At 30.4% G+C, this 15,446-nt stretch overlaps 5 protein-coding genes across 9 annotated transcripts in view; 1 reads left to right on the top strand and 4 right to left on the bottom strand.

Moving 5' to 3' along the window:
* Positions 1-136: 136 nt before the first annotated feature.
* Positions 137-5,414, bottom strand: LOC127064149 (ubiquinone biosynthesis protein COQ9, mitochondrial). Its single transcript, XM_050994773.1, has 7 exons — positions 5,281-5,414; positions 4,938-5,083; positions 4,325-4,383; positions 1,462-1,656; positions 1,025-1,368; positions 721-948; positions 137-661 (listed from the first exon to the last, which is right to left on the bottom strand). Exons 3-7 carry the CDS (start codon positions 4,371-4,373, stop codon positions 626-628), a joined length of 852 nt encoding a protein of 283 aa, XP_050850730.1. The 5' UTR covers positions 4,374-4,383; positions 4,938-5,083; positions 5,281-5,414; the 3' UTR covers positions 137-625.
* Positions 1,816-4,318, bottom strand: LOC127064139 (glomulin). Its single transcript, XM_050994755.1, has one exon. It carries the CDS (start codon positions 3,688-3,690, stop codon positions 1,882-1,884), a length of 1,809 nt encoding a protein of 602 aa, XP_050850712.1. The 5' UTR covers positions 3,691-4,318; the 3' UTR covers positions 1,816-1,881.
* Positions 5,415-5,443: 29 nt separating the features above from the next.
* On the top strand, positions 5,444-10,741 carry LOC127064130 (MATH and LRR domain-containing protein PFE0570w-like). 2 transcript variants are annotated; one of them, XM_050994734.1, is made up of 5 exons: positions 5,444-5,683; positions 5,786-7,453; positions 7,533-7,738; positions 7,818-7,946; positions 8,088-10,741. In XM_050994734.1, the coding sequence occupies exons 1-5, from the start codon at positions 5,662-5,664 to the stop codon at positions 10,446-10,448; spliced, it is 4,386 nt and encodes a 1,461-aa protein (XP_050850691.1). In that variant the 5' UTR covers positions 5,444-5,661; the 3' UTR covers positions 10,449-10,741. The 2 variants fall into 2 exon arrangements, with proteins under 2 accessions (XP_050850691.1, XP_050850692.1); XM_050994735.1 differs by having other exon boundaries at positions 5,773-7,453.
* Positions 10,742-10,875: 134 nt separating this feature from the next.
* Positions 10,876-12,059, bottom strand: LOC127064153 (U1 small nuclear ribonucleoprotein C). Its single transcript, XM_050994781.1, has one exon. The coding sequence runs from the start codon at positions 11,913-11,915 to the stop codon at positions 11,403-11,405; it is 513 nt and encodes a 170-aa protein (XP_050850738.1). The 5' UTR covers positions 11,916-12,059; the 3' UTR covers positions 10,876-11,402.
* A 963-nt stretch (positions 12,060-13,022) lies between these two features.
* Positions 13,023-15,446, bottom strand: part of LOC127064128 (mucin-4) — a 75,155-nt gene continuing 72,731 nt past the window's right edge. For 2 of the 4 annotated variants that reach the window (XM_050994728.1, XM_050994729.1), the window contains 2 exons: positions 14,849-15,347; positions 13,023-14,779 (listed from right to left, as the gene is read on the bottom strand). In XM_050994728.1, coding sequence (XP_050850685.1) covers positions 13,838-14,779; positions 14,849-15,347 — 1,441 coding nt within the window. In that variant the 3' untranslated portion in view covers positions 13,023-13,837. Of the gene's footprint in view, positions 15,348-15,446 lie in introns of all 4 variants that reach the window. The other 2 variants (XM_050994726.1, XM_050994727.1) reach the window with 1 other exon arrangement.

Genomic DNA, 15,446 nt, shown 5'->3' with positions numbered 1-15,446 from the left:
ATGATGAAGTAATAACCAACATTGAACAAAATTATACACTATCATTTGTTCAATACTTTCGTAATGTCCCTAGCATAAAAAAAAAAAATTAAACTATTAATCCAAAACGAAATCATAATTTAACGTAACAAAAAATAAATTATACAAATTTATTTCGTATTTTCTTAATTTCTATTAATTCAAAAATATACGTATAATATACGTATGTGTGATGTCGACACGCATATTCTTTCTCTCTCTCCCTCTCGTATAGTAATTACATAACCTTCGTTTAACTTTATTTATTTATTTATTTATTTATTTATTTATTTATTTACTTCTTAAACTTAAACGTACATGTAGTATAATTCAATGATTAAATACGCATTTAAATGATTGAAATAGTTCGAATCAAGATGAGAAGCACAACGTAAGTTTAAGACAAGTAATTATACATTTTAAATTTGTATTAAAATGTATTTATAAAACTGTACAAAAAAGTGTTCACAATTTAAGAGCAGTGATAATGACAAACGAGATACTTTCGATACAATGTAAGTTATTTGTATGTTACAGATCCTTATAAGAAATATTTTAATTAAATTTATCTACAAATACTACATATTATTTCTAGTTATTTAAAAACTTATCTGTACCAATTCCAACCGAGTATATTACGTGCCTAAAAGATAAAAATAATGATATTTTTTTTTGTATATAATTTTATATAAGAATACTTACAGTAATTATAGTAGCACTGGCTATTTCTTTTGCCTGTTTTAAAGCTTGCTCTGGTTGCTGTAAATCTGAAGTTACAGATATTATTCTATGTAATTGATCAACATCTTCTATTCGTCTTTTCAAAAATTTCCATGTTTCTTTATTATCCTCACTGTTATCTTGAAGCATATATAATTCTGTTGTTTTATAAATACCTGCTAATACTACTCTTTTAGTATACCAATTGATCTAAAAAAGGAATTAATAATCATTAAAAATATAATGTCAATTAATTATATGATTGCAAACTAATCTATAAACCTACGTCAATGGATCTATCACCAGTATAATAACAAATATCGTCGACCAATGTTACTAAATTTGCTAGTACTGTTGGAACGTTTGGTGGAAGTGTCATAAGTGCTATTGCTTGCGGCCAATTTTTTTTATAAGGTATTATCATCCTAAGCCTGGTTTCTATAGCATAACAAATTTGTTTTCCTGTATCTTGTACTTTTTTTGCAGGATCAGCTTGTATTTTTTCATATTTTTCTTTCAGAATTTTATTCAATTCATTATTGCAGGATGAATAAAAATGTGCAACTAATTCAGCACCGCCATTTGGAAACATTCCATGAATTATGCCAGGATAACCAATAGATTCAGCACCTTTGATATTCAGCTTTCGATTACATTCAATTATTTAATTTAAAAATATAAAAATTTAGAGAATAAATATCATTTACAAAATAGCAATAATACCAGCGCTAATAGCTTGTCTGCTCCATCCTAACTCCGGGACAAAGTTCATCGATGCAATAAGGATTTTTCTCTTTGTTTTTTTTTCATATTCTTCTTCAGTTTCCTCATTTGATGATTCATGTTGTTCTTCCTGGTGAATATTATCATTGGACTGATATCTTACTAGAACTCTTGAAATCAAAAGACTTCTAAGCCCTACATCAAAATAATATATTTTATTGTTTACATTAAATTATATATATATAGTATATAGTACATATATATATTATATATTATATATATATATATATATCAATAAAAGCTACAATTTAATTATATGTATATTATGAACAGTAAAAAAAATGGAAGACGCAATTAAATATTAATATTATTTTATCTTTTCATATAATGACATATATATGTAATTCAATATGTTATGATCTATAATAAGATATTTTTTATAGAATCATTTACAATGCACTCATTAACTCTAATTAAAAGACTTTCCATTACATCAAGACCGCATAAAACTTGATGTGAAAATTTGAGTTTTTGTGCAATTGGCATGGCTGGTAATTTTTTGTTACCAACAGACAACATCACCTTCTTATCTGCTTCTGTTTCATTAGAAATATGTGATTTATTTTTAGTTTTTGCTTCTTCTAAATCTTTTATTTTAGTTTTCCAATGTGCTTTGCATAAATCTATCCCTTGTCTTAAAGGTTTCAAATAATTTTCCTCAAGCATATTTATTATGCTCCAAATACCAGTTTCATTAGATCGATCTCTGATAAGTAAAAATCTTAAGAGATTTAACGTAGTTATTATTTCATCTGATATTTCTACCAAATCGGTTGCACTACCATAAGGCAAATTACATGCACCTTTTAATAAAGATTCTAAATTGCTTCCAAAAAAATATGTACATCTAGGTGTCATTCCTAAACTTTCAATGATAGATGTTTTGACTAAACTAGTTACCAAGCTAAGAACACCAGAATGGTAACATGTATTATATAAGTATAGTATTACAAAATATCTAGCTTCCATATTAAATATATTTATAATATATTCATGAAAAACTGATAATGCTTTTTTTCTTTCACTGTCGCTTTCGCAATATATCATCACATTAATAATAGTGTGCAATAACATAACATAAATTTTTAATTCTAATTTATCTGGACCGATAGACATCTTCTCTACACGTTTTACAAGAAGTTCCATAAATATTAAACCTTTAGATATTAATCCAATATCTTGTTCCTTAAGCAGACAATTAACAAGAGCAATGCCAGCTTGAAAGATATAATGTGGATGATATACTTGTGGAAGTTTTATCCATAATGCTTCATTTGTTATTACATAGAAATAAAAGTTAGCATATGCCAAAGTTGGTACAATTTCTTGCAATTCCAAGATTTCACATTTTTCTAACTGTCCACTTATAGGTTTTTCATCCGAATCCTTATTAATCATTATACAGTCATTCTCTAATATCGAACGATCATTTACAAAATTTAAAGGATACAGTACATCTTTAGCAAGATGAAATATAAGCTTTAATATTTGGTCGCGAATTCTTGATACCGTAACATCTTCGTATAAATAACAAAATGGCCTTCCTAATAAATAAATTAGGAGACCTAATACATATTCCTTAAATATAATATCTTGCTTAGTAATATTTGTTAGGCTCAATTCTTGGATTAATGATTGTAAGAATGAAACAATATAGGTATACAAATTGATAATTCTATGCGAAATTGCGCTTGTTTCTTCAATATTTTTATTTTTGTTGGAGTCTGATTTATCATAACTTGGTATGGGCAAAGCTTGTATATAAGATTGTATTGTACCAACGCACCATTCAATGGCTTTAGATTTATCGTTTAGTTTATTAAAACTAATTCCAACTGGCTTCAACATTGTACAAAATTTCGTATCATTTTCTAAAGATTCAATTTGTTCTAAAAACTGTAATACAGTCTCAGATGGATTACACTTTTCTGCTATTATATTGAGTATAGTTTCACAACATTCGAATAATTTCTTTTTATTGTTAGCATTAAAACTCGTAAAATAATTGGAAACAATGGGTACGACATCCCACGAAGATTGTTCAATGATTTGTTCGTGAATGTTACTTTTGAATAAAAGTACGGCACTTTCTGGATCATCATTTGTTAAAAATTCTTTTAATTCTGTAATAAATTTTTCTATCGCCTCTTTTTCGTTATTTATAGACATTTTTTTAGGTTAGTCGATGAAGAAACAACGTTTAAATTTATACATATACATATATACATACATACAAGTTTATAGATTAAATTATCTTTTATTGAATATCAGCTTCGAGATTAAAAAAAAAATTCAGTTTAATTTTATTTATCTAGAAACGCGTATAAAAGCACAATTTATTTATGAAATTATCGTCACGTCTGTGCGTTACCCTTTTCTATCTCTCTCTCTCTCTCTCTCTCTCTCTCTCCTCTCTCTCTCTCTCTCTCTCTCTCTCTCTCTCTCTCTCTCACTCTTTCACTCTTTCTCTGTTTCTTTACTCACTCACTCTCTCTTTCTTTCTTTTTCTCTTTCATATGTTACATCAAAGAGCATAAAAAAACTATATAAAGATAATAACGAAATGTAAGAAATTTCAATCTATATACAATCTAATCAATATTACGTTAAAAATATTTTCCAATCAAACTTTGTACAATGTATCATGTCAGAATAATCACTTGTGACGACGTTACATTCTTTACGTATCATCGATTAATTGACGATATATTTAAGCATAAAATATATTAATTTTTTACAAGACTTAGAAAGGAACAATATATATTAATTTACTTTTCATATCATAAAGAGTAAAATTGCTTACCATTCACAACGTATGTTCGTCCAGGTAGAAGAAAGTTGTACACAGCCATATTAGAAATACTGGAAAAATCATATTAAATCATAATAGATTGTACAAATCCAACAGACAAAATTCTTCTTCGTATATAGCCAATAGCGAGAACAAAAATTAATTAGAGACTAATACCAATGTTGAGAATCCGAAATAATATGATTAAGATTAACAACAATATTGTACCTTTGATCATGATATATATGTATATATATATATACACATGATTGTATCACGAATTATACACAGACATACACATCCATACACACATCATATTTTAATACAATAAGTTATTTTTCAACAATTTTCGTGAACATTGCTTTGATTTTCGAATTAATTAAAATAAAAATAAAAATCTTGTTTCGAATATCTAAAATATGATATTAACCAATTTCGTTTTTTCTTTTTTTTTTCTTTTTTTAATAAATTTTTTTCGTCAATATTGTACATAATTTGTTTTTATTAACTTAATTTATATTTGTCAGAAAAATTATGCAATTACGAACGATATATTTATTTCGTGTTTAATAATTATAAAAACAACCAATCATATAAATATATTATCAGAAAGTGTTTTCCTTACCTCTTGTCACTCTTTCAAGGATGAAAACATAATAATTAATAGTAATTGAAATTTTATATCTCTGATTGGTTATTTCTTGTGATCGATAGTGATGATGTAATTATCGTCTTTACGTTATTTGTCACCATGTATTACGTTATCTGTTACTATATATATTAAATAAAGAGAAAAAAAAGCAAAAAAAAAAAAAAAGAAAAAAGAAATTAGATGTAGTCATTAAATGTAGTACTAAATACGCAATTCATAGAATTTTCTATTTTCATAGAAATAGCCTTAATATCTAGTCGGTTCAATATATTTATAGAATTCTCACGAATTACAATGAAGATTTTTAAGATATTACCTGTATTATATGAAAGTGGTTATTTAATTATGTATATGTGAGTCGATTAATGTTATTTCAAATAATTACAATAACACTAAAAATATTTTCTTTGGTATCATATACCCACCCAAAATATTCTCTACCTCTCTCTCTCTCTCTCTCTCTCTCTTCCCTCCTCTTTCTCTTTCTTTCTCCCACTCCTTCTCCCTCTCACTCCTTTCGTCTGTAGTCTCTTTCGTTTACGATACATTGTTCTCTACACGAGTTCTCTTCGTGACTGTTATATTTTATTTAGTTTCGTCGTACCATACGTTTAATGTTTACCACATTATGAAGAAACGAACGATAAATTATTTTCGGAATTAATTTATAATAGATTCATTATCAGAATCAAATAAAATGGAGAAAAATATATGTATAGGTAAGTTTTCTTTTGAACGATTTACGTATAAAATAATATAACCTTAAAATATGGTCATGAAGTTGATTGTTTCATATCTTTAAAAATAGACGTTTTTCTTAGATTTTGATAGCGATAAAAATAGTGACGTTCCTTATTTCGATGATGACAATAGCGATAGTGATTTGGAATCTCAATTATATGGTTATATTCATTATATGCCACTGGAAAAAGAAACGATAAATGAAGTCCCAATTGTTTCAAAAGTCCTTTCTAATAACACAAAGAACATAAATGATAATGTTACCTTAGATAATAATGAACAAAATCCGGAAAATTCATATAAGTGTTTAGATAGTGAAAGAAATATAGAAAATAGTTCTTGTAAATCTTTTCAATGTAACGAAGAAGTAATTCACAACAATTTGGAAAATGTGACAATCAAAGATTCGGCTCAAGAAGTATTCAATATCAACGATCCTTATATATTTGATGCAAATGTTGAGGATCAAAATGATATCTCGCCTATAAGAAAAAATCGTAAAAAAAAGACAAAAAAGACTAAATGTAATATTACAAATCAAGTAACACAACAATTGCTTAATTATGTCTTTAAAGTTCCTAATAAGTTGAAATCTTTGCCAAATAATCGTTATAATGCTAAACAGTCTAATTCTTCGTGGAATTTATCTAAAGAATTAAAGCAAATGAAAAGAGACAAAAGAAATTTTCTGACCAAATACAAGAGTTCAAAAGAATCTATTAATCAAATTTATACTAAGAAGCATAAAGAAATAGAAGAAATGAATACCAAATACAATGTTCTGAATAAAAAGGAAAAAGAAAAGTTACACGATATTATTGCACATTCTAACAATGGGAAAAATGTTGAGAATAATTCTGATTCTGATGAGTCTATATTAGAAGTACCAGTTCCTCCTAAACCCCCACCACCTGTTATTAACTTAAATGATTCCGATGAGGATAATGCATTACCTAACGAAAAGAACACTATGACAAAAAAACCTTTAAGGGTTGAAGATTACAATACAAGTACCTTTAGAGATCAAGTGAAAAAAGCATTATTGAAATCACAATCTCAATTAATATCTCTGAATAATTCAGAGCTTTCAGATAATGCAGATAATATGGAAGACATAATTTTGAATTGTACAGATATCTGTAAAGGTGCTTCTAGTATTAAAGAAATTAAAGAAATGAGCAAAAATATTCGGAAGGAAAAAAATCCTCATGGTGCAAAAGAACCAAGTCCAAATGTTTTACAAGATAATAAAATTAATAACGATAAAAACAAGTCTGGAAAAAAGAATTTTAATACGAACAACAAACAATTGGATAACAAAGATAACAGTTCTACACGAGGAAGAGTTATCGTAGACCAAAATAATACACCTGCATCCATATGTTCAACAAAAAACATACAGGATAATGCATCTGAAGTTATTGTAGTACATAAAAATATAGATTTTACAGAAGATATATTACCTGTAGATGAATTTATCATGTCGCAAAATCAATCAAGTCCAAATAAAAAAAGGAAGCTTGATTGTGAAGATGCAATGAATGACAATGTTAAACGCGCAAGAACAAGTGACGAATTTTATCAAAATGAAGCAAGTACGAGTGAACATAGTAGAAAGAAAGAAGATAAAGATAAATTGGACGACAGATCCGTCTTCATTCCAATGTCAGAGAAGTTAAAAGCTTTTTACACCGACTCTCGTGGTCAAGAGAATTTCGATGTTAGCGAAGTGCAAAGTAAAATGTCCAGTAAGTAGATGACAGTATTTCTATTTTGTTATTGCATTTGTCTCTTTGTAAATAAACATCGTTTATACATAAATTATAGAAGATCCAAGTCTTTGGGCTATTTTAGATGAAGATTTGATATCAAAATGTAAAAAACAAAGATTTTGCGATGTAAAATGTACTTACTGTCATCAGTTTGGTCATCTAAGACACAATTGTCCGGTACCACGTAAACCATATAAATGTTACATGTGTGGTGTTCAGGGTCATACAGAAGCACGGTGTCCTAGAAAAATGTGTCTCACGGTAATACAATATTTTTTAAAATAATACTTTTTACATCTACAACAAAATTAGCATAATAAATATCCATTCGTGATTTCAGTGTGGTAAAAGGCAAGGGACATTTAGAAAAACTTGTGAAACTTGTCGAACGCTTTATTGTACTATGTGTAATGCGGTGGGTCATACGTATACAGAATGTCCAGATCTTTGGAGAAGATATCACCAAACGGTAAGATATATAGCATATTTTTTATTTATGTCTTTATAAATATATTATCTTACATCTGTTATATCCGTATATACAAAATATATAACTTTAATAATCGTAAAATAAAAATTAAAACTATAATAAATAACAATGTTATTTCAGACAACAACGGATAGGATAAGTATTCCTTCCAACATATTGGGCGTGATGAAGCCTTCCGATCTTCTTTTTTGTTGTAATTGTACGAAACGAGGTCATGATTCTTCTATGTGTAAAGACTATAGATGGTCGCAACATTTTCCTACACCGTCGTTTGTATCGAATTATACAGACGGTCCAACTTATATTAACGAAAAAGGACTTGTACAACAACCAAATGACGAAAGCATACAATCTCAGAACAAAACTAACACCGAAGAGTCTGACACCAATACGCTTATTACCGTGCTTTCATCCGATGATCTTTTACCATTTCCAAAAGAATTATTAAAAAGAAAACAAAGTCAACAAAAGGCGTTTCCACGAAATTTATGGGAAGATGAATCTGATATCGCTTATATCATATACGAATGCGGTAATTTTTATACGATAGAAAATAATGGAATGGAAATAACATACACTATAACTGCAAGAAAGGGTTTCAATACATACCATATAATGGAATGCCGCGTTGTACCACATTTTTTGGAAAGTTTATTAAAGCTGTTTATGTTTGAAGTGAAAATATATAAGAAAATTGATTCAATAAATGAAATAATCTTACGCATCAGAACATACGCTGATTTAATAAATGATTTGCGTAGACTAATCCTATATTGGTTGAGTCTTGATGACGATGAAAAAGATTATGTAATGTTTTTGGATTTACCATCAAAACGAACGGATATGTTAAAACTTTTAAATATGAAAATGCAAAAATTGGGAACAGAATCGGGGAATGCTCTTGGCTTATATGATGCCATAACTTCGACAAAATTTATATTACAGATTACAAGAAACGAACTAAAATATTTAAGCCTGTTAAGTTATATAAAAGAGAATCAAAAGAAGTTACTCTTAATATTGAATGATCATCCAAATCTACGAAAATTTCCAGAGGAATTACGTGAATTTATAACAATTTTAGAACAATTAAAAAGTACGGATGTACCTCTCCAGGCATATCTTCAAATCCTTACAGTCTATAATTTTGTATTCGTACCTCACACTCCACCAAAATCTTTCATAACGAAGTATGGTAAATATTCAAAGCCTAATGTAAATAAAAATGCACGTAAGGGTAATTCTAATACTAATGCTTCCAAAGGAAAAACAATTCAGCAAAATTTACCAATACCAGTTATACAAAGTAATCGAGCATCTAATAGCAATAATTCACGACTCCGGAAACCTAATCAATATAATCCTACTTTGAAAGAACCTCCAAGTGTAAATGATTTTATACAGTTAGAAAATACGAATGCTACATATAGTCATGTTAAATATGATGACGTAGGCAACGAGATTAAGAGAACAAGCGAGAGTAATAACACCGAGAATTACAAAGCTACGGAATATAATAATCTACCAGAAACGGCCATAACTCAAAGTGGATGGTATAACAATAATGTTGCTATGGATAAAAATATAATAGAACATAATTTGCCATCTACGTCGCACGATTCAGTTCCGACAGATGCGACCGCTGATAAATATACGAATATTACCGTGAATATGTCGAATAAAAGTCAAGCTGAAGAAACTGCAGATAATCTTAAATTAAATATGCATAATTCTAAAACCGACGAGTATCAGAATATTGATAAATGTACAAATATCATTGTTAGCGTATCTAATAAGAATCAAGCTTGTACATCTAATGTGGAAAATGAGAAACAACAAAATAATAATAAATATACAAATATTACTGTCAGTATATCTAACAAAGATCAAGCTACCAATATATCTTCAAATTCAAATAATTCTACAAATGATATTTGCCAAAGTACCGAAGTAAATAATTCGGAAAATAAGACGGACGATGAGAATGGTACAGTGTGCATCGAAATAAATAAAAATGCACAGAATCAGATAGAAGAAAAATCTCAAAAGCATGACATTATAAAAGATTTGGCCAAAGCTGCCAAAGCGGCTAAAGCGGCTAAAGCTGCTGAAAGAGCAGCCAAAAAGAGAGAGAAAAGAAGAACAAGACAGAAATACGATCCTACGACTCAACAACTAAAGAAAACGACAGAGAGATGTTTCAAATTACAAAAGTTGAGCGATACTATTCAGCGAGATTTATCGCTATGTTCATCGGATGATCTTAACTATTGGACATTGTTTGCAGATAGAATTCAAGGCATGGTAAAAATGTGTGGCGTAATACATATTAAAAAGGCTTTAGTCGTCTTGAAAAATAAAATTGCAAAACAAACTGTAGTAAGAAAGAATATTTGTATGCTCCAAAAATTAGTAAACATAGAGCTTCAGCATCAAGAAGAAATAAAAAGTTTGTACAATCGTTTCGATGTCGTTCCTTGAAAAAATAATGCGAAAATAAGCAATTAGCATAATTTCTAATATTAACGCATTTTATTTTAATAATAATTTTAAGTAAGTCTTTGAAAGAATTCATGGGAAAAAAATGTGATTGTCTGTAAAGATTATTTTTTCTCGTTTTAGTTTTCTTTTCTAATTATGTAAAGTACACTTGCGTATTAATTACACACGAATTAATTATAAGTTACGCTTAAACTTACATTTATGTAACACACAGAATTATATTATATATTTGTTAATGATATTAAACAAATTATTGCCTGAAACGAAAAAATTTGCATTTTTAATATATTCTTTGTGTATCTATTGTTATGTACTTTATTATAAAAAGCTACGTATAATATACAATATATAAATATAAATTTTTTTGTATGCTGATTTATTTGATTAGTATAAAAAAAAAAAATAGTTTGAAATTATCATATTTGTTTATTCATCACAATGATGATTTCTCTTATAATTAGGATCTGGTACATTGGAGATTGTATTGTCACATGAATCTTTTAAGAAAATATTAATTTTCAGAATACGCATAAAAAATAAAAGATACTTTACGATATTTTTGTTCCAATGATAAAAGTTTAAAGAAACTATACAGTACAGATAGTATTTGTATTTTGTACGATTAAATTATTATTTATTTATATCGCTTAAGTAGAGAAAGATTCAGATAAATTATCATTGAATTCATTTATTGACTAACTACACAGCTCATAAAATATCATATGTAGATTCATATTAAAGAAATATTTATTATTTAGACATTGTATATTCCATTTAGATGTCACATATTTTTACCAATGTTTCTCGCATTTCTTTATACCACAGTTTGTACAAAGTCAAACATATAAACACAAAGTTCTGTAACATCGTTCTATTTACGATATATCTTTTAGGATATATTTCTTGCAAAATATAATAGACACTTTGTGAATTTTATTTTTTCATTGGCGGAGGACCACTTATAGGTGGTGGAGGTCCATTCATAGGTGGTCTCATTGGTCCCATAGGACCCATTGGTCCCATCATCGGACCCATTGGTCCCATAGGTCCCATCATCGGTGGTCTCATACCCATCATTGAAGGCATCGGTCCATGTGGACCCATCATCATAGGACCACCAGGACCCATCGGTCCACCAGGATGCATACCAGGTGGTGGCATCATACCTGGCGGTCCTTGCGGTGGTACTCCAGGTCGTGGCCCAAGACTAGGTGGTGGAGGTATAGCTGCTCCTTTATTTGCTGCAAATGGATTGGATGCAATTTTTCCAGCTTTGAAGGCCGCTGTCGTGGCATCGATTAAATGCTGAGCTTGTTCCTCCATCCATTTTTGATAAAAGAATTTAACATTATCTTTGTGTTTTCGTCCTTGGCAATGAGTTTTTCGTACGCTCGGCGAATCGTGCGTTAAATACGTGTCACAATAATCACAATAATACTTTGGCATATCTGCAACTTGTTTTTATCATAAAATAAATCGTCCTTTCGAGTTTGGAAATATAAGCACAATTAACAAGCAAATTTTCCAATTATCGACGATCTTTATAGGTTATGTTCTCGCACATTCTGTTATGTTACTCGTCGGATTAGTTTCAGAAAACGCCGTCATATAACAATGGTGACCAACTGTTAGTCACAAATAGAATATTTCTGATCGTTGAACATTAATTCTAATCGATGCAATTATTATTTGGTATTATCGTATCGCAATAATATTCTGTCTTTTTTTTTTATTTACCAATTACGTAACAATTACGAATACGTTGAAACAAAATAGTTATTCGTTCGCGAGAATAAAATTTTTGAAAGTTTGCTACTCAACAGTTGTCAGTACTGTCTCGAAACCGTTAAATTTTTATTTAGTTCGTTAAACCGTTTCGTTCGGCCGGGAGAAAAGAAAATTATAATAAAAATTTGAAATGAAATGTATTCGTTATATCAAGAAGAGAACAGAAGAAAACGAATTGCAGAAAGGCGAGGTATGAATATAATGAAATTCTTTCCTTCTCTTTCTCTTTTTTTTTTTTTTATTATTTTTTTTATTATTTTGAGCAAAGTACAAAACGTAATTTTCGGCTTAGAAACTATTATCGCGCGTTTGCTCTCTCGTAATTACTATTTTTTTTTTCCTTTTCTTTGTTTCTTTTGCGCATATACGAGAAGGAAAAATGAATTTCGCGAAAATACATTATATCGAGAACCGATCGTGATACATACATACGTTATTTATCATTATTCTTGAAATAAGTTAATTAAGGCAACTCTGTCTCATCGTTATTATACATTAGTCTTTTCTTTCTTGAATATATTACTATTCGTCGCGTACATATGTATATCCCGTGATAGTAAAGCTTTGCCAATCTCGTTAGACTTGGGATGTTATATTCGGTTAAGTCGAAATGTACACATACATACATACATACATACATACGTACATACATACATACATGCATACATACATACATACATACATATATACATACAAACATACATATGTAATCGAAAACGAGTATGGCTTGAAAATTATCGTAATAATTATATGTATATCTTTCACTATTATTTATATTCTTTTATTATCTCGATAAATAAGAAACGAAGGATAACTATCTACCCCGACTAGACTAGCAAGCAAACGACTTCAAGCCAGATGTGTAACTTTTCTGTGTGTCTGTGTATCTTTTCTTTTCTTTTTTTTACGCTACGCGGTTTTTTCTTTTTCTTGTTTTTTTTCTTTTTTTCTTTTTTTTTTTAATAATAATAATAATAGGATCTCTTATTTACAAAAAAAAAAAGTGACTCCTACATCTATCCTATAGGAGAGGTACAAGTTGCGCAATATTATCGCAAAAGGCGAAAAATAAATTAATACATTAACGAGGGATGCGTTGAAGATAATTAAACAAAAAAAAAAAGTTAAAATAAAAAAAAATATATATATACATATATATGAAAGGACAACGCGAAAGTTTACGAAAGGCGAGCAGACATTTTTGTTCTAAGAATTTCGTGTGTCTCTTTTTATAACATCACGATACAGAGTCGCGCTTTTTTTCTAATATTTTTTTGTCGTATATTTTTCTGCGAAGAAAAGAAAGAATTATTATTATTATTATTATTATTATTATTATTATTATTATTATTATTATTATAGCGCGACTCCGCGCATTCGATAATCGATGTTACGCTATAAGGCATTAATCATACATATAAATATATATAAATATATATATATATGTATATATTATATTATTACGTTCTAATCTTATTGCTCGAAAAATTGGTCTAAAATCTTTCTCGATGTTGGAAGTCGTTTGACTCATAAATCAATAAACAATTCGTGTCTCCTTTAAATTTTGTAATTTGTTTGAATCAGAGAGCTGTTTCGAGGGTGGGTGCACTAGGACTACGGGTAGCAACGTTTTGAGAATTTACGTGTTTGGGTGATTCGGATCTCGCTCGAAAACGTTTGCCGAAATAAGCACTTTGTTGTACTTGATCGTTGGCGATCGTTGGCGTGCTAGATAGAAATTGAGCTCTTGCCAATTGATTGCTCAATCGTCTAGATTCGATCGCGTTTACGGCTTCTTGCCCTTTCGAGGTGAGCCGTGAAGAATGATGCGAATACTGTAGTAGAGAAACGCCGGTATTGCTGGTGGTTGCGATAGTGGTTGCGATGGTGGTTGCGATAGTATTAGTGTTGATGGTGTTGGCACCGTTTTCAACCAGGTTATAAGAGGGTAAAACTTTTGGCTCGATTTGCGTTATTCTTTTAGGCGTGCGATTATCTTTTTTGTTGTCAAGATGGGAATTAGATAGAACGTCAGCGGAGGACAACAGTCTACTATCGCACGATTCGATTAAATCGTCCTCCTTCCTCGTATCTCGTAGATTATTAGCGAGTTCATTTCCGAGATCCAATTGTCTTTTGCTGTTCAATCTGGAGATAGGCGAGGTGTTCTCCGGGGAAGGTTTCATAGCTTTCTCTTCAGCCGCGGTGTCTTCGATGATCGTTGAAGATAAAACGTCGGTCCTTGGCGTTTGGAATCTCCAAACGGAACGAGGACTCATGACTTTGGTCAATGGAGTTTGCGATGGATTTACGATGGTCGATGATTGTTGTAGTTGTTGTTGATGATACTGATGTTGTTGTTGCTGCTGTTGTTGTTGTTGACACTGTTGTCGAGAAAGTTTTAATTGTTCTGCCGCCGAGAGTCTCGTAGGTCCTACCTTGACGCTCTGTTGGAGTAACAAACGTTTGAAATCTAATCGTGAAGTGGCCGATGGGGAGTGTATCGGTTGAGAGATGGGTATCTGAAAGAAAAATAAAATGCGTAAACGAGCGAAGAGAAAGAGAGAGAGAGAGAGATTAATTACTCCTACCTCAGTTGGTTTCTGAGATTCGGGACTCCAACTGTGTCGGTTACCAGCCGGCGTTTTAATCAGAGAATTCATCGAACCGTAAGGCGACATGTTTTCCCCGTCGTCTTTGATATTCAATCTCTTCTTCGACTTATGAATGGCCGCGAACAGTTCCTCGTTCGACATTGTACTTTTACTGGGCGATAAAATCAAATTCGTCGGTGTGTTTCTACCGGACGATGAGGATGGTTGAACGGGTGTACTTCTGCCGGATGAACTTGGTACAGGCGATGGAGAATTCCCGGTAGTTAGAGCGAGACGTTCGGCAACGGTTCGAGCAACCGATCGTGCTATAGGAGTGGAAGACTCGAACCCGTTACCGTAACCACCTCTGATGGGGGAAATTGGATCGTGCTTTAGGAGATCCGTACTAGCTGGTGGCATCGCGATGGGTTCGTTGACGGGTGAAGAAGCGAAGAATCGATAGCCAAGCGCGGACAGACTCAACGGTGTTGCGAATCTATACACAAAGAGATGTATATATATATATAGAGAGAGAGAGAGAAAGAGAGAAAGAAGAGAAGATTTGTATCTTAAAAATAAGAAATCGATCGGCAAT

The sequence above is a fragment of the Vespula vulgaris genome, chromosome 5, assembly GCF_905475345.1.
Source record: "Vespula vulgaris chromosome 5, iyVesVulg1.1, whole genome shotgun sequence".
In the NCBI taxonomy this organism is placed as follows: domain Eukaryota; kingdom Metazoa; phylum Arthropoda; class Insecta; order Hymenoptera; family Vespidae; genus Vespula; species Vespula vulgaris.
Note: the sequence above shows the minus strand (reverse complement) of the source record. Positions and strands in the feature narration are given on the sequence as shown.